The 23,222-nt window shown below is 40.2% G+C and overlaps 2 protein-coding genes and 1 long non-coding RNA gene across 5 annotated transcripts in view; 2 read left to right on the top strand and 1 right to left on the bottom strand.

The window, feature by feature from the left end:
* Positions 1–3,110, top strand: part of LOC135185222 (uncharacterized) — a 29,778-nt gene extending 26,668 nt beyond the window's left edge. The window contains exon 3 of the long non-coding RNA XR_010306410.1: positions 2,892–3,110. This is a non-coding gene — a long non-coding RNA (uncharacterized LOC135185222). The remainder of the gene's footprint in view (positions 1–2,891) is intronic.
* Positions 3,111–4,250: 1,140 nt separating this feature from the next.
* On the bottom strand, positions 4,251–16,268 carry SLU7 (SLU7 homolog, splicing factor). Of its 3 annotated transcripts, none has more exons than XM_064161770.1 (16): positions 16,181–16,268; positions 15,475–15,648; positions 14,681–14,834; positions 14,340–14,420; positions 13,610–13,774; positions 13,074–13,139; positions 11,675–11,722; positions 11,040–11,171; positions 10,485–10,582; positions 8,851–8,918; positions 8,508–8,647; positions 7,542–7,703; positions 6,981–7,085; positions 6,728–6,802; positions 6,376–6,480; positions 4,251–4,889 (listed from the first exon to the last, which is right to left on the bottom strand). In XM_064161770.1, the coding sequence occupies exons 2-16, from the start codon at positions 15,636–15,638 to the stop codon at positions 4,710–4,712; spliced, it is 1,743 nt and encodes a 580-aa protein (XP_064017840.1). In that variant the 5' UTR covers positions 15,639–15,648; positions 16,181–16,268; the 3' UTR covers positions 4,251–4,709. The 3 variants fall into 3 exon arrangements, with proteins under 3 accessions (XP_064017840.1, XP_064017839.1, XP_064017841.1); XM_064161769.1 differs by lacking the exon at positions 16,181–16,268 and adding an exon at positions 15,820–16,137; XM_064161771.1 differs by lacking the exons at positions 11,675–11,722; positions 16,181–16,268 and adding an exon at positions 15,820–16,137.
* Positions 16,269–16,420: 152 nt separating this feature from the next.
* PTTG1 (PTTG1 regulator of sister chromatid separation, securin) lies at positions 16,421–20,500 on the top strand. Its single transcript, XM_064161778.1, has 6 exons — positions 16,421–16,558; positions 17,174–17,275; positions 17,903–18,078; positions 18,977–19,070; positions 19,853–20,002; positions 20,348–20,500. The coding sequence occupies exons 2-6, from the start codon at positions 17,194–17,196 to the stop codon at positions 20,425–20,427; spliced, it is 582 nt and encodes a 193-aa protein (XP_064017848.1). The 5' UTR covers positions 16,421–16,558; positions 17,174–17,193; the 3' UTR covers positions 20,428–20,500.
* The last annotated feature ends 2,722 nt before the right edge of the window (positions 20,501–23,222 follow it).

The raw sequence follows: 23,222 nt of genomic DNA, 5'->3' as shown, positions 1-23,222 counted from the left end.
GCAGATGTGTTAAGATGGGGGGGTTTAATTTTCTCTCATGTACCTTCAAATTCAAAGTGAAATTCAGTGATCCTGCCACAGTTGGCTTTCTGCCTGGGTGTCTAACAACGTAGTTAGGCAAGAAAGGACTTCTCTGAAAATGCCTTTTATTTCCCAAAATACAAAAAACTCCATGTTGAAATCTGTAGCAGCAGCAGCAGTCTCAGTACCTGAGGACACAGGCAGGATTTGCCATAGCCAGGAAAGCCAGTGACAAATGTCACTTAGCCATGTCACGGTACAGTGCCTCTGTCCTTCAGGGCAGAGCAGCATCCCACAGAGCCAAGGGAAAAACTGCCGGGCTTGCGTGTGAGCAGCGCCAGGCTGTGCAGGCAGTACTAGCTGCAGACAAAATCCCTCTCCTGCTGCTGCATTCCAGGCAGAGAGTTTTGCATTCTAGCTGGCCTTTCTGCTCTCAGAGAACGGACAGTTTGTTGAAAATCTCTTTCAGCGATTCCTGGAAAACTGAAGAAATGTTTGGTCTATCAGCAGAACACACTGTGGGGCTGTGCTGCCTCTTGGGTGTTAGAGCCTGCAGCCAGCGCCCTTGCTTCTGCACATGCCCAGCATGAGACTTGCTAAAGCAAGAAGGGACAGCTGAGCAAACTCAGAAGCCAGCTAAGGCACCATTTTCCTCTCCCAGCTTGGCTCCCCTGCAGCACAGAGGCTGATGGAGTAACTCCATCCCAGCTAGGATTTGCAGAACAAGTAGCAAGGCTATGGTGAGGAAACTTGTCTTTCACCTGTGCTGCTGTGACAGCCACCGTGCCAACAGGACACCACAGCAGCAGACTTCAGCCTGAGGCCCTGAACTCCAGCATCCACTTCCCTGATGCTGGCAGAAGTTGTAGCAGCTTGAGGAAAAGCAGCAATGGGTTAAGTCTCTGCTATGAGGTGGTGCTGGTGCACAGTGGTCTCCTTCTCTGGAGGCTTTCAAAACTCTCCTGTGTGACCTGCCTGAGGTGATTCTGCTTTGGCAGGGGGATTTGACTCTATTTCTGGAGGCCACTTCCAACCCCTAACACTCCATGATCGGTGTGCAAATGTGCTAAGGCCATAAATGTATCTGAAAAAAATATCCCACTCATAGGAGACATGGTAGAGGATTATAGAGCAATGGGCCAGCAACTGTGCTTGGATTCAAGTGCTAGAATGCTTCCAAATGACTGGAGTTACTCTGTAGGTTGGAAATTCTGGGTTTGCTAATCTGTCCACTGAGCAAGCTTTTCCTAGGCAAGCAAACTATTTCCCTGTTCCACTGAGGTCTGCAATGTTTTGACACTTTGCAGAAGTAAAAATCATTGCTATCCACTACCTTGTTGGGGTCTGGCTGGGAAATCTAAAGGATGTGAACAAATATGTTTCATGTGAAGTAACTTAAGTCAGAATGTTATATTTATTTGTTGCATCTGGCAAAATAAAAGCAAACAGGAGTGCCATGAGGGCTTACTTGTGTGGAGTTCAGGTCAGTGTTTGGGCCCAAAAGCAGTGTGGAGAACTGCAGTTATAGAGTTGCAGCAAGCACTAGTGGGCATGGAAAAAAAAGAAAAAACAGGAGAGACAGGATTTTCTTAGAAGCTGAACTCCATTTTGTCCTTAGCTAATTGCTATCATTCCTGCTTTTTTCTGATCCTTCAACAGCCTAAAACAATTACACTCCCCTGGAACAGTGCAGCTCTTTCATTAACCCACTCAGGTTAAGCCATAAAGATCCAATTACAAAGAAATGTGGTGACAGTAAAAGAGCTACCTTCTGGTATGCCTTGAAAGATAAGACAGAATGCTAATCTTCTGAACAAAAAATGATGAAGAATGTTTTAATCTGTGTGTTTTAAAAATGCAAATGTCTTCACATCAGTTGGCTGGTTCAGTTTGCAGACTGAGTATGCCTCAGACAGCCAGAAAGCAACAGGATGAAAAATGAGGCAATCAAAGCCATTGTTGAAGGGGAGTTGAGAAAGCCGCCTTGGAGTTTTGCTAAGGGCAGAATTCAGATAAAGCTACCCTGGGCTGTGCTGGAAGAGTCTGTCTGGTGTTTGGCTAATCTGTGTTACTAGGCTAAAGAATTTCCTCTCACCTCACTTCTGCCTCTGTGCATGTGAAAACGATGAGTTTCCAACTTGATCTGCTTTGTTTTGTTATGTTCATTCTTGTCCAGGCTGTCCTAGAAACTTGTTTCAAACTCATTTTAGAAAGGGAAAAAAAATCTTCTTGTGCAACAGGAATCAGTCTTTAGATGTGCATAGCCATATTGTATGCCTAATCCAAGGCGAAGCAGATGGAGGCACATTAATCTTCATGATCAGATTCACAATATTCTGTAACATTTAACCTTTCTGATATAAATAGGACAATGTATTTCAAGCATTGTTTGTCCTTTAACCATTGAGACTGATCCAGACAAGATCTACTTTGCCTCATTCACAAGCTCAAGTAACTGTATTTTGAATGAAATGCTATTAATTGCTTTTTCCCCTGGAGCTGCCTTTCTGCCTAAGAGGGGAAACTGGTTCATCTTCCCCACAGGTTCTCTCAGCAGAGCAAGGAGGACCATGCTGCAAAGTAAGTTACAATCATGTCTTTGGGTATTGAAAAGCAAATCCATCCACTTGAGTATGTTTAAGGTGAAGTTAAATGTTTGATACAAACAGATGTCCCTACAGCACTAAACATCTTATACTGGCTTCCAAATTACATGCACCTTTAACTCTCTCCCCACCTCTTAGGTTCTTTTCAGTGTATGAGAAGTACTCACTGAGCAAGGGTTTAAATCTGAACTTCACAGGCTCCATTGTAAATTGCTCTTTTCAGTGTTATTTCTAAACCGCCTCCTTCATTCTGGCTGCTTTTAGAAAACTATCCAAATAGCTCAAGGAGCTGGCAATATGGACCCTTCTGACATCTCATCTTCTCTGAAACTGAACTTGGCACTGCTCAAGACAACAGCAGCTGGAGGTAAGCTACGCAGGACTGCAGAGTAACTGTAAACTTTTACTCTTCTGAGGGCTGTAACCACTGGCTAACCCAGAAAAAGTCATCCAAGGCCACTTTGCATTGGGGTCACACCAGGGGAAGCTCTAGAACAGAGTACATACTCACTCCAAAGTTCTGATCATCAGTAAGAATATCACAGATAGTTTTAATACAGAACTGCAGCACAGCCTAAAGCAAATTTTCCATTATTAGCTAAGTATGCTAATTAAAATACTCAGCCTTTTTAGTGGCTGTGAAATCACACACCACGCTAAAATATATGTTTACTGTATGCATTTTTCTCATGGAAAAGTCATTTTCACTTGAACTTACACAGAAGCCAGGACAGGAACTGATGTGGAAATCAAAATGTGAGCCACTAGTACAGCAGAAGGGAAAACACATCCCTAATATTTTCCCTGCTTCTGACTGCCCAGATCCACACTGTTTGTGAAAACAAAATCAACTTCTGCTGTCTGCTTGTCAAAGTTTTGCCTTCCTGGTACTTGGTTATACTAACAATTCCACCCTCAAATCTTAGATCTCTAAAGTTGGTTTTACTGTTTTTGCAAGAGCTAGGAGGATTTTACAATAGAAGTCTGCAGTCAGATTACACATCTTATAAAGTCTGCATGCAGAACTCGTGTTTCTGTAACAAAGACAAAGGGGAAGCAGACATGGAGCAAACCTAATTTAAAAAAAGAAGTCAGCTTTACAGGTGGAAATTACAGGTGCACGTTACAGGTGTTAACATACTCTTCAATTTTCTTCCAGTAACTTTAACTTCATGCACTGTTTACAAAGTGGAAGTTGTAACCAGGTTCTTAAGGACAGCCAAGATTTCCAGTCTTCCTTGTCCTACCATTAATAAAACCACATTAAATGTGGTTAGAAAAGCCATGTCAAGTAAGACAGTTTAAGCCTTCCAATTCTAAAGGCATGCTGGGAAGTTTTTCACCTACTTCTACAACTTTTAACAGTCAAAGGGCAACAATCCAGTTTAAGGGCTGATACTGCCAACAGAAAGCAGATGCTGCTTCCCATTATCACAAGGTATTAGAGCCTGACACTTGGTGTAATGCCATGTAACAGGATTCTGGGTGTTGTAAAGGCAAGATAAATGCTGTTATCAGAGAGAAAACCAAAGAATTCAAATCTGTGCAACTGAAATTTGCAAAAGCAGACTTGGAATTTAAAAGCTCTACAGTCAGCTTCTAATTAAAAAAGGCTGGACAGTATTTAAGACCTATTAATTTAATCAAAACTGTACAAAGCAATCAATTTGCACATTTTCAAAATACTTACTACAAAGCAATCAAGAAAGTACTTCTTTTAAAGCCATGTGACAGGCAGCTCCCTTTACAAATAAGGTGCTTCAGTAGCTATAAACATTATTCCCAATAATTTTTGCTCTATGTTACTACTGCTTTCTTTTCAGTCAGCTTTTACTAGATCACGACAAAGCTGACTCTGTGTGTGTATTTGTGACTATTTGTATACACACAAACATGTAAAACTACAAGTATTGGACTGCTTATATCTGTTGAAAAAAGTTTTTTGCTGACTTCTCTGGCACAAAACAAAGGTCTCTGCCGTTTCTGATGCTTTAATATTAAACACGTGGAAGGTAAACAAGTGTTTACAACTCTGTAAACAAGTATGATAAGTCTTGCATATTGGAATGCTTTTCACCAGAATTACTGTCCAAGGAAAGAGGCCATGGGATCGTCGGGTCTCTGACGTTTCATTCTGTAGGCTTCCATTTCCTCTTCTGTTGGTTCCCTGGTTTCATACTGGCTGTTGTATGGTCTCTTCCTCTCATCTAACTGCATGATCTCTTTCACATGGAGCAGACGAGCCTCTTCTGCATTTAGTGCCTGAAAGCAAACAAAAAATAGCCACAATCCAAGTTAAGCAAAAGTAAGTAATCCAAAGTTTGTATTAGATTCTATTACTATCGACAAGCAGCAGGCACAATGGTGGCATAGGCCACACATCTGTCTGGTCCACTTACAGCACATTTCATTTAATGCTGAGTTTTTAGTGTTTAACAGAAAATGATGGTAAAATGGTATTCAGCAAACAAGGTACTTTATTGACTTCAATTGCCAAAACCAAGTAGAAACAATTTGGCTTCACCTGAAATGTAATCATGATCCAGCAAGTACAAAACCAGGTATGTGATCTCAAGGGTTTGGGTTTGTTACTGACATCTTGGTCATAGTTCTGTGATTTTTTTGGAGTTGTATTGGACCCCCAACCCTCCCCTCCAGTCAGAAAACATATTTTATTCAAATGCTTTTTGAAATACATGTTATCCCATGCCTCAAACTCCTACTGCTGCTCCTTTTTGCTCCTGAAAAGAAGCTGCATTTGCACAGTGCTTTGATTAATCAGAACTTAATATTAGTTTCACACCCTGAATGCCTGAAGGCAGGCTGCCAGTAGATAGCCTGGTGGATTCTGCTGGTTTGAGCCTAATTGGAGTATTTTAAATGACAGAAATTAGATTACAGGATGTGAAAACAGTCATGATGTTTACTTCACTCAAAGGTTTGCTGAGACGTGTAAAAGCAAGGACACAAACACAGATAAGATGGTCTGTCAGAGTCTGTCAATGTATGAGTTTCTCCCTGGCTTCCAGCTAGATCTGTGTAACACAACTGATCATTCCGCTTCTAATCCCCTTGCTGATCCATCCAACTCACTCTGCATGTAAGACAGAGTCTGGAATAAGGTAGGGAGGGTGGAAAGAAGGTGGAAGGGTGGTTGGGAGCCTCCTCCTAGGGACTCTTGATTTCTGGGAGGAGTACTGTGTTTCTGTATTACTTTTAACTTGTGTATTTCTGTATATAGCTGTAAATATCTGCTTATATATTGTGCTAAGCTGTGAATATAAAGCTCCGTTCCTTAACTTCCAGCTGGTTGAGTCTAGGTGGATTCATTGTGTGGGGGGGTGGGTAACTCTCAAACCATCATATGAATGGATTTATTGCATCCACTGTGAGACTAAGCCAAAGTTAAAAATTGGGGCTCAGAAGTGCCATGTGAAGCTCTGATATTGCATTTATCTCTCCATCTTTCTCCAGTACACAAATCCTGGTGTTCTGCAATGTTTTTTAGAGATTTACAGCTGTAAAAGGTGCCTAGACAGGCAATGTTTTAAATCATCCAAACTTAATCTTCCAAAGCTAAATATATATTGTATGGTCGCCTGAAAAACAGAGAATGTACATGAACATCTAACAGCATTTTAAATTTGTTTTAGCTCAAAATTAGCATCAAAGAACATCCCACAGAATACCACAAGAACTGCAGTACAGGCATTTTTTTGCTGCAAAACCACTGAAGAATATAATGCACCTTTTTAAGTTTTTCTTGCTTCTTTTTCTCTTCACCCTCGCTGTCTGAATTTGAACTCTTCTTGTGCTTCTTCTTTTTCTTCTCTTTCTGTTTTTCTTGGTGAATCTGTAAGGTGGAAAACCAGGTGAGATTCAGCTTGCAGACATTAGTAATGTTAAAGCCATTAAATCCCAGGCATCTATTAATGCTACTTGAGAGCTTAGTCTTCAATAGATGTCAGTGACCTAACAATGCAGCCTGATGATCATCAGATTCATTCTGATGTACACAACTTCGAAGTTACAAATATCTTTCAGTCTCTTAAAATGCTGAAAAAATACATCTGCCTTCCTGAAAAAGGGAAACAGCCTACCTCCATCAGTGTTTTGGGTTTCGTCATGTGCTCTTCCTCCCTGGGTTGCTCTTCCAGTAAGCTTGCTTCAGTATTCTACAGAGTAGACACAAGAAAGGACACTCATTTTCTTAACATATTTGAGAAGGAAAATTGCCACCCCCGACCCTCAAAGGTAAAAAACAACCACCCCCTATTAAAAAAGGCACAACAGTCTAAAAATTGGGTAGGAAGATGAATGTTTTTTAGTTCCAAGTGACTAAATAATACTTACAGCAATTTCTTTCCCAGCTTCTCCTGTACAGTAAGAGTACTTGACAAATGAGTGGCAGCATTTGTAGCCCCACTTGCCTTCTTTCCAGTATGAACCCCAAATGCACTGTAAGAGAAGACACCACAGCAGTTATGTCTATAAACGACCCTCCCAGAAGAATTTGGCTACAATTTATTCCTGAGGTTATATCCAGGTAAGTAAATTACTCAAAGAATTTAGAAGGGAAAATTATGAGAAGTATTTTTCCAATTTTATGTTAGCCTTACAGGTACAGTTTCAAAAAAGAGAAAAGCAACAAGATGCAGTCAACTTGCATTCAAAATTAAAGGGGAATAGGAGTAACTTCTCCTTTAGTTTAGGATCATCATTGCAACACCTCAAATTCACATGGCAACCATGACAATTTCAAATTCCTCCTTAGCAGAAAAGGTAGAATGTCATACCTGAGACAGGAAAGATTTGCTGCATTAATTATACTCTACTGTATCCTACCATACCTCATTCCCTTCCAAAAGGAAGGAATCTGATTTTGGTATAATTTTAACTGAAGCTAAGGCTCACCGTATGGTTGTTGATCTTTACATCCTCTTCATATTTAGAGCAAGCAACAGCTTTCTCTTGTCCTTTGATGACTGTTCCATGCCTAGAGTACTCCACATAATCTTCTGTTTGAGCTAACAGCAGCTCTGCTGGTGGGGCATCTAGATGTTCTTGTCCTCCATACTGAAATGTAAATAGAAATTACCTTTTCTGTAGTTAAGCATACATTTTAAAAATGTCACTTTCAGTACCTTCTGAAAGTGACATGGAAGAACTGGATAGAGACAGCTTAGTCTTTAGGAAACAGAAAAATGAATCTCCTGTAGTCAGTGTGGTGGTTTGTTTTTTGTTTAAGTCTGGAGGATTACAACAGTGATATTTGTAACTCAAAGAGGAGACTTTTCAGTCCAAACCAATGACTGCTACAACCAGAGCATTACCAAACTTGAACGTTGACAAAATGAGAATCTCAGTGAAGTATTTGTCAGTTGTCCAAGAAACCAGTGGCAAAATATAAAGCATTTTTTTATCTAGAAGACTGGACCAAAAGTAAGAGTCTGAAAATTCTGCTTTTCACATGAATAGAAAAAGCTGGAAAACAATTTTGGGAGACAATTACTTGAGTGTTTTACAAAAGATTTCACTTCTGAACAGTGAAGAATCTTTTCAACCACTGAATTATTTTGAAAAACCCAAACTTTAAATTCCCACTCCTCCTACTACATACTGCAGTCAGAATTTTCATTGGAGAAATTCTGACAGCTAAGTGAAGAGCTCCCAATAATCCAAAGAAATGCCAGAAGATCTTCAAAGGCACCTATATTAAATAACAACGAATACAAACTGATAAGCCATCTTGTATAGACATAAAAGATCTTGATAACTCTAAAATGCTGAGAACATCTGGTGCATTTTCACAAAGCACTAACTTACTTGTTCCCCAAGACCCAAAAGAATTCTTACTAAGTAAAACCAAATGTCTATTACCTTCTCTAGGATGCTTTCCTTCTGCTGTGCCTTGAAATCTTCTTTTTTCACTTTGAAAGATTTATAAAGTAGCTCTAATTTTGTAGGGTCTGCTTGAAGATGAACTTCAGAGCCTTTGTCATAAGCCTCCCAAGCAAACACTGTGTACACAAGAGATTTCAGTCAGTATTTATTCCACAACTGCAACAGGCATTCAAATTATCATATTTTATTCTGTAGTAATATGAAAGAAAGCTTCTGTCTAAAAAGACTTCGTTTATCTTTTTCAAGAAAACAGCACTGCTCTAACTTAAAAGTCTTGTTCATTTAAAGGAAGAACAAAACAAACCCAAACTACACTTACACTGAGTCTGTGCCATTGAGATGGTATCTCCAGTGTAGCGAACGAAGTTGTCACCTGCATAACCAACTCTGCAGGACAGAAAAATAAAATTCTTAGCATTCAGATAACGTGATTTTCTTTTAAATACAAAAATGGAGCACCAACAGGGAAGTCTAAGTTCTCTTTTGTGCCTGGAGTTAAGAATGGAAAGAAAGAGCATTCAACTCAACATAAAAACTAAAGTCTAGGGTCCTCACAGAGTCATGCAAGTATTAGACAGCAACTGACCACACCTGACGTTTATGCTTACATGGGAACACCTCATACAGATCTGGAGCTCTGCCTGGGATGTCAAGCACCATGAGTCAAACGTGGATATAAGTGTTCAATAAATATGCATAAATGGTAGATGATGTTCTAGCACAGATTCTCAGCTTTTGGATTTCTGAATCTGTCCTCTTGCCTATACTCAGTGTAGTTTACGGAGTTAAAACCCTGCAATAGCTTCACTGTTCTTAGTTGCCTTTTGAACACTCCTTGAAGAGATTCCCACTAAGTGTAAGAAACACAGGTTGAAAATAATCAAACTATATCAACAATCAATTTTCCCACTCCTTTCATCTCTCCAAAGCCACTCTGAAAAACTTATTTGTCTGCAAAGCTGTGGCAGAAACACTAATTTAGCAAAGGCCAAATTATAACTGCAGAGAAGTGAAAGCATCTGCATCTAAAAGAACTGACATTACACCAGCTGGGGGCAAGGAGAGGTGGACAAAACATTATTTGCTGGTATTAAGCCACTGCCATTGTATTTCAGGCAGCAAGCTAATCTAATTACTGTACAGTGAACAAACATTTCAACTCACAGTCGGTCCACTGTAATTCTACAGCACTACAAAGGTCGGGTCACACTCAAGTGCTTGACTCGAGTTTTACATGAGACAGCCAAAAGCCAGACTATGGCATTCTTTAATTAATTTGTCTAACTAGATGATACTAAAGCTTTCAGACCTATTCTGTGCAGACTCTGTTAACTCAAGCATTTAGTTAGGTACCACAGATATTCCAGTATTTGCACAGTGACTGCACAGAATGAACAGACACTGATAAACAGCATTCTAGGAAAAGAGTTTCTAAGTGTCTTTACAGATAAGAAACCTTTTCACTGTATTTCCAACAAAATGTCCAAGCCTTTGCAAGAAGAGCATATTCTAGAACTGCCACTGTTATGTAGAGCTTTCTATGCCTTTGAACACTAATGGTTTAGGCTACAGTATTTCATACCATGCCACCCACAAGCGCTAAATGCCTCTCAACAAACAAGGGATGAAGTTCAAGATTTGGTTGCTGAAGTACTTCACAAACTCTTTACAAGTATCACCTATAAATAAAGCAGTGTGTTCTAAGCCTTGTAGAGATAATACAAAATGCTCCATGTGTCCTTGATGATTAAAGCACACTATTACTAAAATAGCAGTTCTATACACTAGACCAAAAAAATGCTGCTAAATAACATTACCATGTTACTGCTATTGCTGTCCATAAATGATTTAGTTGTAAAAAGATACACACAGAAGAAAATGCAAAACTATTTTATCTCACTTTTTAACAAGAGTCCTATTGGACACACAAGCATAACCCTGTGTTTTACTTACTCATCTGGATTCTTGCCTGTATTGGCATAGGGGTTCTCTCTCATTGCTCTTGTTTTGGGATCATAATAAGCAGAGTTTGGATCTAGATTCCTCAAGTACTACGGAAAGAAAACAATATAGAAGATATTCAATATTCATGATCTTAAAAGAAATGAAGTTACTCTTCTATCCCCCAGCTTAGGCATTAACACAGTTGGATCTGTGTAAAAGGATGACCTTGACCAAGTCATAACATGAGCAGAAATGAACTGAGATTAGAGTTTAACCTCCTAATGCTGTATTCTATATACAAATTATCATAGAATCAACCAGGTTGGAAGAGACCTCCAAGATCATCCAGTGCAACCTATCACCCAGCCCTATCCAATTAACTAGACCATGGCACTAAGTGCCCCATCCAGAGGCACCATCACCTCCCCTGGGCAGCCCATTCCAATGGCAAATCACTCTCTCTGGGAAGAACTTCCTCCTAATTCATTAATAACTGAGCATACAAATGTTTGAAATTAACTCTGGGGAATATAAAAGGATACCTGTGAAGAATTCTTTACTCACCTTTGCAGTATCTTCCCGAATACGTAGATTTCGAACTGTGATACGTCTTTTAGAGTCAAAGTTCTGCCCAGGCATATCAATGTCATCTGCATATTTATCTTCATCCTCATCTTCACTGTTATGATCTCTTTCCTGAGAAGAGATGGGAGACTTCCAAGTAAAAGAGGACACTGACTCTAGAACAAGTAGAAGAATCTCATTCTGTGGTTTCCTTAAGAATTCTACGACTCCTGTTGTTAAAAGCTAGCATCATTTACCTGGTCTTAAGTGTGCTGTAACATTAATCTAATGTTCAGCAGTTTTCAGAAATGCTCCTGTTAAAGGATTTCTACTTCCTCATATGGGAACAGTTACAAAAACATAACTGTGATGACAATAAGAAAACAGTTATCTTGGGAAAAATACAGCACATATTAAAAACTCATTATTTGTTTGCATCTCTGAGGTTTGGCAGTGCACAGGAATTAAAATAAAACAACCTCTCTGTCAAATGCAGCAACTTCTGCCCAAAAAAGCAGGCACTCAGTGGCACAAACCCAATGTTCAAACCCATATGCCTCCCTTGGATTACTGTTCCACTAACTACAGGTCTTTTTATCTGCCTATGGTGTGATGCAGCAGGGTAATCATCTTACTGTCTGTGAATTTGGTTCCTCTTCTCCCCACTGGTGTCTTGGGGAGTTCTGCAGCAAACAAAGAGCACATCAGCAGGGAAGACATGATAGTGGAGAGATGAAAGATGGCAGGAATATAAAGAACAATCAAAGCAGTTTGAAGCTGGCTGCAAAGTACAATTTATCTGTGGCACAAAATGCACAAAGACTGCTAGATAACATTCTAGGAAAGAGCTTGCAAGTGTCTCTATTACAGACAAGAGACCTTTTTGCTGTATTTCAAAGCCTTTCCAAGAACAGCAAATTCTAGAACTGTCACCATTATTTAGAGCTTGCTATGCTTTTGAACACTAATGTTTTTGACTACAGTATTTCATACCATGCAAACATAACCAAGACTCCGCTCTGAGAGCTTATAAGGTAATTAAGAAGACACGTATGCAAGTATTTAGTTATGATTGACAGGAATAGTAAGCATCAATCAGAAGCCATAATTTAATCTGGAGAAACACAGCCTGAATTTATTTTTTTAACCTTCACCTCTAACTTGCAGCAGTAAAAATGGAAACAACTGCGAGTCCTGGAAAAATGACCTGCAAATTGGCCAGCACCGACTATGCAAATCAGTCTTGGTCCTTTCCATCAGAGGTAGATCTTATGTTTCAGGCATGCTTTTCTTCTTACAGCTCCCTTTAATGAGGAGTTAAGTACACGGAAGCCAGCATTTGCCTTGTGGTGAAAAGGGGCATCAAAAAGGGAAGGTCAGCACACTGCGGTTTGTGCTGGGCTGGATATTAAGTTCACTCTGCCATCTAGTGGCGAAACGCTGAGAGACAACCTCTGGGAAACGCAAGCCCAAATGCATGCAATCTTTCTCCTGCAGTTTCCTTTCATGTAGTATTCATTTACAGAACTACTTCTGACCTGTAGCAGTCTCTAGATTTTCTTCATTTTATAAACTTAGAATTCCATCAGAAATGACATTTAAAAATGGGAATTTTGTATCGAAGGCTGTCAAAAACATTGTGGATAACCTATGAGAAGCTTGTATTAGTTACTGGAAAATGAAAAATTACATATGCTCAGCCTTCAAGTAACCAGTGATGCTGCAAATGATCATAGCAACAAGTGAAGAAGGAACAAGTTTGCTTTAGGATAAGAACAAAATTACTACATGGAAGCTCAAGTCCTTCTGACCCAAAATTCCATCTATTAAGAATCACACAGAATTTAAGCCCTTAAGGGAGAAACAAAACACCTCTAATTTGAAAGCAGATGCTTTGAATTCTTGAATGTGACACAGGGCATAAAAAAATAATGGCAGACCCTGTATAGAGAGTAAGAGCATCATAAAGCAGAAGTAACCCGTTTTCTTTTTACTCAGCCTAAACAAAAGTAAATTAGGGTTCAGCTTACTTACCACTTGCTCAAGCTTTCCTGATGCTAGCTCCTCCTGAAGCTTCTGGGCTTTCAGTGTACGTTTGGCCTGTGCATCATGAAAATACATTTGTTTTACTATTTCTTCTTAATAGCAAATGTGTAGCAATACTTATCATAAGCACCTCTTGTGACTCCTGACAGTTAAAATTTATTTGTCATTACAAAAAAAGTTTTTCTTAACTCTTTGGGTGCTTGCAAAAAAAATCAGCAGCCTAGGGTTTCTCTCTCCTATATTTGGGGAAAGAAAATTCTGTACACCAGCCATTTTACTATTTTATATTATACTGTTGAAGAGTTTACTAGAATTTATGCAGCCATACCATCATTACATTACACAAGTTCTGATCTGAATTTTCAATTTAAGTGAAGTTTGCTATCACACACAGAAGCCACATTGCTTTTTTTACTATAAGCACAACACAAGGTTTAATATTAACAGTGCATGCAACCAATGTTTCTTCTCCCAGCCAAGCCAAACACTAAACCTTTCCCCCATTAAATATAGCACCTACATACCAAGTCAACCTTGGAATATTCCTCTACAATCTTCATGTGCTCTTCTGGATTGTAACCATTCCAACGATCTCGCTTTCCATCATAATCAAACATCAGTTGAGGCTGCACGTGTTCATCTGGTGCAATATTCATGCCTGTGTATTTTGCACCAACTTTTCTGGGTCTCTGAAAGGAGAATAAAAGAAATGGCTGATCAGTATATTAGACTAAAAATGGTTATTTGCTGAAGTATTCCTTTAAAAATAGTATCAGTTGAGCTCCTCTTAAGCCAGCTAAATTCATCCCTACAAGCCTGTCACTTGTAGTTAAATGCAAGCAGTTAATCTCTGAATTTTAAAGTACTGCAACTGACTCTAAACCACATCAACTTCTAACTTCACTTTTCACAATTGAAAAAGAGTTTCTGGGGATGGTTTCTAGCTGACATGAACACAAAGACAGGCATAGCAGCACTTGAGTTAAACTGAAATGAAGAGCTAACCATTTTTACCTATTACTGCAGTGCTTATCACAAACAGAACTGATGACTCCCACTCTCAATAGTACCATTTTTCCCTTCATTTTTTCTACATTGAGAAATTTTCAAGCCACCTTTCAATACTTGCAACCTTTCTCAAAAAAGCTTTTTTGAAAGCCAGAAATTTTTCTGTTATCTGTCACTACTTATTTTTCATCAAGATTACCATTCAGTTTTTAAAACCATTAAAACATCAGCAAAAGTCAAGTTTACCTCCATGCAGTCTTTCTTTTTGTGAGTCAGTGCGCCACAGTTCTCGCAAGCTCCTTTACGGTATCTTGTTGCTATTGAATTCTAAACAGTAAAAGGCAGAGTTGAACTAACTTGTGTCAAGATTCATACACAAGTTTTCAATAACCAATTCATTTTTTCAATACAACTACAGTGTGCATGGCCTACCCAAAGCCAGAACATATTTTAATTATGATTAAACACTTCACTTCCTTGCTAAAGAACTCTCAGCTCCTGTCTCCCTCAACAGCATGTGACCAGAAATATTTTCCTCACAGAATGAAACCAAATCTTTATACTATATATAAAAACTTTCTGCATACCTCTTGAACTCCTCGTTTGTACCATTCTCCAGAAGTGCTATACTGTTTCTGCTTCTCTGGCTGAGGTCTCTGATGCTTTAGTGTGGGTCTTTTAGAAGGATCTATATACCATGGTACTGAGGATATGTACTGAGGAATATGAGGATTGATGTCCCTGTAAAAGATCTTGTGTAAATATGTGACAGATGGAAAAAAACCACAACAACTTAGCCTAACAACTCTCACATGAAAGTTCAGTTCCTTAGGATAGATGAAAAAATAATACAATTGTTACAATGCACTGAAAAATGAACTCTAACACAACTAGATAAACACAGATTTTCACCGAGATTTTGCTGCTAATTCACCTAAACTCCTGCCTCTAAATCAAGTACTTTGTCCAATGTTGCTGAGTACAGAAATGGTAACATTTCTCTTCTCAGAAGCAACAAGCTTTGTAGAAGCAAGAGAGAGGGAACAAATAAGGTATGCAATAAAGTTCCCCTGTACTAGGTTTTGGTCACTTTCAAATACCACTTGTAACTAGCCACGGAGACAGGTAGTATTTCACTGTCAACAGACCACATCAGGTAAACACTGAACCTACTTTACTCATGCAAACTTCTGTCTTCCAAGGATGACTAGAATGCTAAAGAGAAATTCACAAGTTCAGCTATTTAGTTCTCCAATGATTCACACAGAAGTAATTTATCATACTAATGATTATTCTGTTGTTGTGACAAGACCAAAAAAAAAAACCCCAAAGGATTTTTAACCAATAGCTTTAAAATAACCACAGCTTTACTAAAACTTACTTTCCTTCTTCATCCACCTCAGCAGGTGCATTTCCTAGCTTTCTCTGCTCTTCTAATTCCTTCTTTTTCCTCCAGTCTTCCCTTGTCATCTTCTTTGGTTCCTCCAAGCTCACATCATTTGATCCTCCTGAAGGAGGGACATTTGCTATGGTCCCTGATGCCATTTTTGTTTGCCTACAATAGAAAAAAAAAGGATCTTACAGGTCAGTACCCTCTGACAGCAGTTCTTCGGAGTGGTTTTGCATTGTTCAGTAATTGAGTGAAACAACTAATGCCGTATTGTTCATTCCTGATGCAGGTCTTTTGACGCAAATAAGTACCAGTGCTGGGGTGGGCGGAAATTACCGTATTAACGTTCCTCTTCTCTAACCAGTATGATACGCGACGGAAACGAACCGCAGCAGCTCCGCACACAACTTCCAGACACGCACGATCGGCCCTTCCCCGCCGATACGGAGTTCACGGCTCACCACCGCTACAGGGTCAAGTACAGCCCACGGACAGGCCGGAGCCCCACACAGCAGGCAAACTTGGGCCTCCGTGTACCTCCGCAAAAGCACCACCCAGGCCTCTCTGGTAAGAACACGGACACGGCTTCTCAGAGGCAGCAGCAGTTCAGCAGCCACCCTTGCTCAGGCCGCCGGCTCCCACCGCGTCCCGTACAGTGCCCTCCCATACCGCCCCTGCAGCCGCCGCGCTTGTTTACCTGCTGGCCCACACTGCCGCCCCACAACGCACCGCGGCTGCGCCTTGCGTAGCTCCGTCACCCCTGGGGGCGGTACCCGCACTGTCGCCGTAGGTACGCAGGCCCGGCCCGACCCCGGAACCAGTGCGGGCCGCGAGTGCGGCGGCGCCAAGCGGCGCCCCTGAGCCAATCGGACGCCGAGCGTTAGTCGAAACAGCCAATGAGCGGCGCGGAGGCCGTTTAAAGGCTGCCGGCGGTTGCTGCGCGGTGGCTTTGCTCGCTGGAGTGCGGCAGCTGTGTTTTGGCCGGCTCTTTGCGTGACCCCCAACGAGCCCGGTCCTTGTCGGTTTGGGTGCTGCTGTCCGCCTTCAGCGCCCAGAGCTGCCAGCAACTTCTGAGGTAAGCTAGACGAGCGCGGCGGGTTGGGAAAGGTGGCTGGTGTTACTCATCTGAAGTTACGGCCCCCAGTGTCCTGGAGGAGAGGGCTTCTGGAGCTGTGACCGGGAGGCGAGTTAAACGAGGGGAGGCTGCCTGGCTTAACAGTGCTCTGATCTATTGTCGTAGGTGGGACTGAAAACTAGTAGTGATCTACTTGTTCGAGGCGTTCTCTTGCGCTTTATCTGGTAGAAAGATGTCTTTGCTAGTAGAATTAACGGGTGTTACTCTCGGCTGGTCAAGTGCTGCAATTCAGTCTGAGGCCTGGATTGCTAAGCCGAGAGATGTCCTTTTCTGTGTGACAAAACACTGCAACGGAGCAACAAAGCAAACCAAAGATATTTGACTTTCCTGTGTACTGAGACCTTGTTACTTCCCTGAGCATATACACGTGCACTAATAATGCCTTTGGCTATAAGGGTCTCTAGCTATTCTGTCGTGAAGTAATGGGAAGTATGGATTTGTTCTCCCTCTAGGGACTGGCACAAGGCAGCTGTGCCGTCTTTAATACGGTTTGAAGTGTGCTGTAGTGGGTGGAGTGGCAAGGCTTATTTATTCTTTTTCCTCTGGACTTTCCAGAGTGGTCTCATCACCTGAAGATGGCAACACTAATCTTTATTGATAAGGAGAACGGTGAAGTCGGGCCTACTAAGAGTCAGCTAAAACTTGCTTCAGGATCATGTGCGTATGTGCTGCCTTAAGCCAGTAAGGGATCAAGTCAAGTACATAAACAATGTTTTGTTATTCACTGCTTTGAACAGTACAGTAATAGTTTTCTGTTCTTAATTACTTATTGTGGTGGTTTGGGTGTTACCTGCCCCCTCCCCACTTTAGAAATCACCCAGACTAAACTTCAGTAGGCTCTGGAAACTGAATGGAGCTTTTTTATTTACAGATTTGCACAATGTACAAGCAGATATTTACAGTATATACATTACATATAGAAATATACAAGTTAAAAGGTAATACAGAAACGCAACACCCTTCCCAGAAACCTGAGTCCCCAGGAGGGGCTCCCAACTGCCTTTCCATCTTCTCCCACCCCACATCTCAGCAAGTCTATGAGTGAAGTAGACATCTCCATTGTTTCTCTTTCACAGCCTGTAATCTAGTTCTTCTTACCAAAACATTCTAGCTAGCTTCAAACTAGCACACTTGTCTAACCAAATATGCTAAGCTCATCATTTAGTGTTAAAAAGTAAGATAACTGTGATGTTTGTCAGAGAGACTTATGCTTCTGAGGTTTTCCAGGAGATTTTAGGGGCAATATGGTGCTAAAATTTGCTGCTGTTCTTCCTCCTCCTATAGCAAAAGTCTTCTCTGAAAGAGCACAAGTTAATACTCCACTTCCTAAAAAAAAAATCAACCCATCTCCAGCCATGCCTTGCTCTGTCAGAAAGGCTCTTGGGAATGTCAACAGAACTGGAGTCACAATCAAGATGGAGAAGACAAATCAGAAACCTCAGCCTTACAATGCAAGCAAAGTAGGTAAAATACATTTCTGCAGAGTGTGGGGGGATGCAAAGTTACTACTGCTGTAGCTTAACCCTGGCAGGTAGCTAAAACACCACACAGCTGCTTTCTTACTTCTCCCTCATTGGGATGAAGGAGAGACTTGAAAGTGTTGAAGTAATGAAAATCATGGGTTAGGAGTAAAACAGTTGAGAATTCCAGATATTCAAAGAAAACCAGAACCAGTTTCTCACCACTGGGTCATGCCTTGCCAGTCCCTCAGCAGTGGCTACTCTAGCAAACTTTTCCACAAATTTCCAGTGCTTAGCATGATATGTGGTAATGTTGTATCCCTTTTGTCAGTTGGGGTCAGCTGTCTTGGCTGTGACTCCTTTAAACTTTTTGTGCCCCCTTTTCCACCATGCTTCACAGTGTAGTCTTACTGATGGAGTCATGAGAAGCAAAAAATGCCTGTGTAAAAACTGTTCAAGAAGGGCCACAACAGCTGTGTTAACACTGTTTTCATTGTGGCATTGTATGTGCTGCTAGGAGGAAAAATAGCTCAATCCTAATCAAAGCCAGTACATGAGGAGTACAATAATTTTGGGACACTTAATGGCAAAGAAGTGGCTCTAGCAAAAATGGTCTGAGTTAATGTCTTGTTCACATGTTATGTACCAGGAGTTTTATTGTTGTGAGCCTAACTGATCTGGTGCACTGATTTGTTGCCACCATATGTGGTACTAGCATTGCATAAACTCAGTTGAAGCATTTCTCCATCTGCTTATTTGTGTTGAAGGTACTAGAATTTAGGCATACTGAGGACTGCATGGCAGGCACCCCTGGCTGTGAACTTGTACTGGATAGCCACTACAGGGCTACTACAGTAGGAAACTGCAGCAGCTCAAATAATTTGACTCTCTTTTTAAGGATGCTGAAAAGACTGCAGGATTAGAAAGCCTTGATGCAGTGGCTGAAGAAGAATGGCCAGAAAGAGAAAACATGTTTTCATTTGATCCTCGAGGTGAGAACAATTGGTGTCATTATTCAAATAAACAACTGGGCCTTTTTTGAGTGACATTGCAGGACTTTGGCCAAGCTGTTGCAGCATATATGCTAGCACTGCATTTCTCCAGTGCCTTTTCTTAAAAATGAGGGTGATTGTTCCTTCTCAAATATAATTTTATTATTTTAAACATTTCTAACTGCAATAGCTGTGCTCCAGATAATTAGTTGTTTGAATTTTTTGCTATGGTGGCAGGAAACCAGTTTCAAATTCCCATGCCCCTTAATTAAATGGCAACTGGTAGGCAAGTATTCAAAGGAATACATAAGGAGTACTGAAAAGTAGACTTCTCTCAAGAGAGTGTATGTCAAGATGGCATAGGGTAGCTGAGTATGGAACTTAATAAAGCTGTCCTCAGCACAGCCCATTCTCTGTACTTCAGAGTGTTCTTAAGCCATCCATTTCATGTGGAAGTGAGTGTGCAGAAACAACTGTACCAAAGTCTAATTTGGTGTTGGTAAATTACATGATGTGCATAAAGTTGAGTATAGCATTTGTAATGCTAAAAGCTACTGCATTACACTACCAGTGATGTTATTCAGTCTAGTCTTCTGGTGAGTGTTAGCTGTCTATAAAATGCCACACACTAAGGTTTAACTGCCAAGAAATACCTCATAAGAAAGCAGTGTCAGATTGTGGTGTTTGGACTTGCTCCCATTTCATTAAATCTAGCAGAATTTGCACCTTCCCAGGCCACTGCCACTGTACACTGTTACTAAACTACAATGTATCTTTCTCAGACTTTGAGAGTTTTGATCTTCCTGAAGAACACAAAATAAGCAATATCAACCTGTGTGGTGTTCCCCTTATGGTATTTGAAAGGACATATGACAAGTGTGTGAACATGGTTCCTTCACCTGTGAAGATTGAAGAGATTTCCTGGGAGTCTAGTAAGTAGAAACTTAGCATAATTTTTAGTACAGTGTTCATTAGTTATTTGAGAGGGGAAATGAGTTGGCTGTAGTGGTTACTGAAGTTCCAGTGCTCTCCTGTCTACCAGAACAGCACACTAGTATCAAACAGCTTTTGGTGTATAGTCAAACTGGTCAACCCTACTAGTACAGGTAGTTGTATCAAGTGATGCTGCTGAGCAATCTCTTGTGGTGCACTGGTGGAGTTGGGTTGTGTAATCAAAGCGTTTCCCTTAGTTCACAAGGCTTATGCTAAGTAGTTGAGAGCTAGCTTATGTTAGAGTATCAATTCTGGTTTTCTGACTTGCTCTGTCTAACTTTCAGACTTGCTACAATCAACTGCTGACTTCCTTGCTACCCTGGATGAGATCATTGACATGCCACCTCCGAATTATGAACTTTAATGTGTATTCTGATTCTTCTACTGAGTTCAAATTTAATGTAGTTACTTATTTTAATAAAGATTAGTTTAATCTATATAGTACTGGACTTGTATGTTTTCAATAAACCCAAGATTTAGTCCTGAAGTGCTTTGGAAAGGAATCTTTCTGGACAAGCAATTGAAGAGCCTGGTTCAGCTTCTGAGCGTTAGTATGGTAAACCATGTTCTGTTTCTTGCCCCAACTTGTCAGGGTATCAGCCAGTGTCTCACACTGTAATTAATCATACAATAGCTGGTCTTCCTTTTGTTTCTTGTCTTTGGATCTTTCAGGAATTTTGAGGAATATTAAATTAAACAGAGGAAAAACTACAGTTACGGGGATTCTATATAGAAAGTTCAGAGTTTAGCTGATCCATTTCAGTATTTTTCTATAAATAACTTGGCTGTCTCAGCTGAGGTTGAAGTTTGATGGTTATAGCTTGCAGGTGCAGGAATTAAGATGTAATAACTATAAAAGTAACAAAATGCACCTACCCTTTTGACTTTTTTGTTTTAACCAGTTCAAGCAAGCTGGGAGAAAACAGTCCAAGCCCAATTTTGCTGATAAATGCCTGTGATGAAAGACACTGAAACTGGTTACGCAGTGCCATCAGATGGCTGCTTACTGTGCAGCCACACAGATAAGTGCTTTGAAATACAATAGGATATGTCACTAAATCAATATAAATATTGGTTGTGAATTTTTTAATGTAGAAACAGACATGTCTGGAGAGACAATAGTGCTTTGTGTTATGGAAGTTAATATAGTAACAATTTAGTTTTGGTTGATTTAAAATATTTGAACATCCAGAAATAAGCATTTTGTGCCATGTCCATGTGTGTATAGATGCATGTGACAAGGTGTTTAAACCTGCTTGTAGGATTTCATACCAAAATGGATGAGCAGTTGTATAATGTTGAAGTGATGATTTAATTATTCACATGGGTCTCTTGCTACTGAAACTAGTCATGAAGCCCAAGGGCTTGTTAGTTGTGTGGACAGAGGAATGTGTGTGTAGAAAGAAATGTATGTGAGTCAGACTTGAATCCATCTGGTCTGTCTGCATGGAAATGAAGGCTACTGTGAATTAGAACATAAGGTTCTAGAATAAACAATCACCTGACACTGGTGTAACCTTATTTTACTGAAATTGTTAAATCCTTTTAAATGCTAGATAAAAAGCAACAGGCATAGATTCTGTGTCCTTTCCTTCACTTGCTTCTATTTTTTTCCTTTAGAATTGTGAAAGGATGTTTTGGATAGGATATCTTTTTCTGTAGGATCTCTTTTTGGGCGCTTCATCTGATTTTTCTACAAATACTGTCTCCTATAGCACAAGCCAAAGTTAGGTCTGAGTAAGAAGCAGACAAGATTTTCAAGATTATATCTGGAAACAGTTGAGATCAAAAAGGTATATTTCACCATGCAATTCATCTAAGCCAGAACCGGAGTGTTAGGAATCTTGTGCATGGACTATAAATCTGTATTCAGCAACACTATGCAAAAATCAATTTTCTTTATACTGCCACTACAGCTAATTAATATTTAGTATTTCAAGATTGATTTGCTTTCTAAAATGTTGGCCATGATCCATTTGGTTTAAAAGGTTGAAAATAAATGTTAATATCCTGTTTCAGATGCATCTATGACAAAACCAAGAGGTGAGAAGCCTCTACAGCAGGTGAATGCTGAAGTTCAGTTTTGCTTAGGTGTTAACTCTGTGGTGACTAGAATGTAAACTCATCTGGGGCTTTGTGTTCTCATGGGGATTTCTGCTTAATGCAGATCTAAGTTTGACTTTTACAAAGTTTTATTTTGTAAACACTTATCAGAACGATATATTGGTTTCAGCTGGCTTTTATCTTCCTCATTTCATGTACTTTTCAACTCAGCTGGCTGAGGTTAAAAAGAAATGTGTGCTCCTGTGACTTGTGGGAGAACAAAGCTGTAATGAGACTCAGTCTATGGTGTGAGCTTCCTGTCTACAGTGACTAAAGGAGGTCACAGTCACAAACGTGTAGTCTCCTATTTAGAAAATGCAAATTCTTAGCCTCAGCTGCAAAACTAGCCTATGTCAGCTCACTGAATGCAGAGAGCCTTGTTACTGGGAATTTTTCACTGCCTTGTGCCATTTCAGCTAGGTGTTAATGCTGATTTTACTTCTGGTGGCTGAAAAGTCAGCTTCCTTACTGTTTTAATGATACAACCCACAGCTTTTTACATTAAAAAAATATTTTCTGTTCAAGTATTGTCAGGAATAGATGTGACTTGAGTTCAAAATGGTGTCTGAGCACTACTCTGCACAACTGAAGTCCTACTTAAAACTGGGTGTGGTATCTTGGCTTCCTTGCTTGATGAGTTTATGCTCCCTGCAAAGATCTGACGTTTTAAATGCATGGCTGTGATGAAAACTAACGCTTGCTTGGTGGCTTGTTTTCAGTTTGAATGAGCCTTAATAGGCCAGTGTAACTGCATACCATGATTGGGGTACCTGGGTTGTAAGCAAGTACACAGATCAGATACCTTTTCTATTGGCTATCACTCCTGTTAAAGCATCATCTTTGTCAGTGCTCTGGCTGTGAGAATCACCTTAAATCCTTGCACAAATTTCTGTAAGGAGAACTTGGAGATTCATATAATAATAATCTCTTAGCAGGCTGAATAACATTACTTCAGTACACAACAGATAGCTCATCCTATTTGTAGTGTTCTAGCAGCGGGTGGCACCATGGTAACAGCATGTATTATGGCTTCTCACTCCCGCAACCTGACAGCTG

The sequence above is a fragment of the Pogoniulus pusillus genome, chromosome 22 (genome assembly GCF_015220805.1).
Source record: "Pogoniulus pusillus isolate bPogPus1 chromosome 22, bPogPus1.pri, whole genome shotgun sequence".
In the NCBI taxonomy this organism is placed as follows: domain Eukaryota; kingdom Metazoa; phylum Chordata; class Aves; order Piciformes; family Lybiidae; genus Pogoniulus; species Pogoniulus pusillus.
The sequence above is the reverse complement of the archived record's forward strand: the minus strand, read 5'-3'. Positions and strand labels throughout refer to the sequence as shown.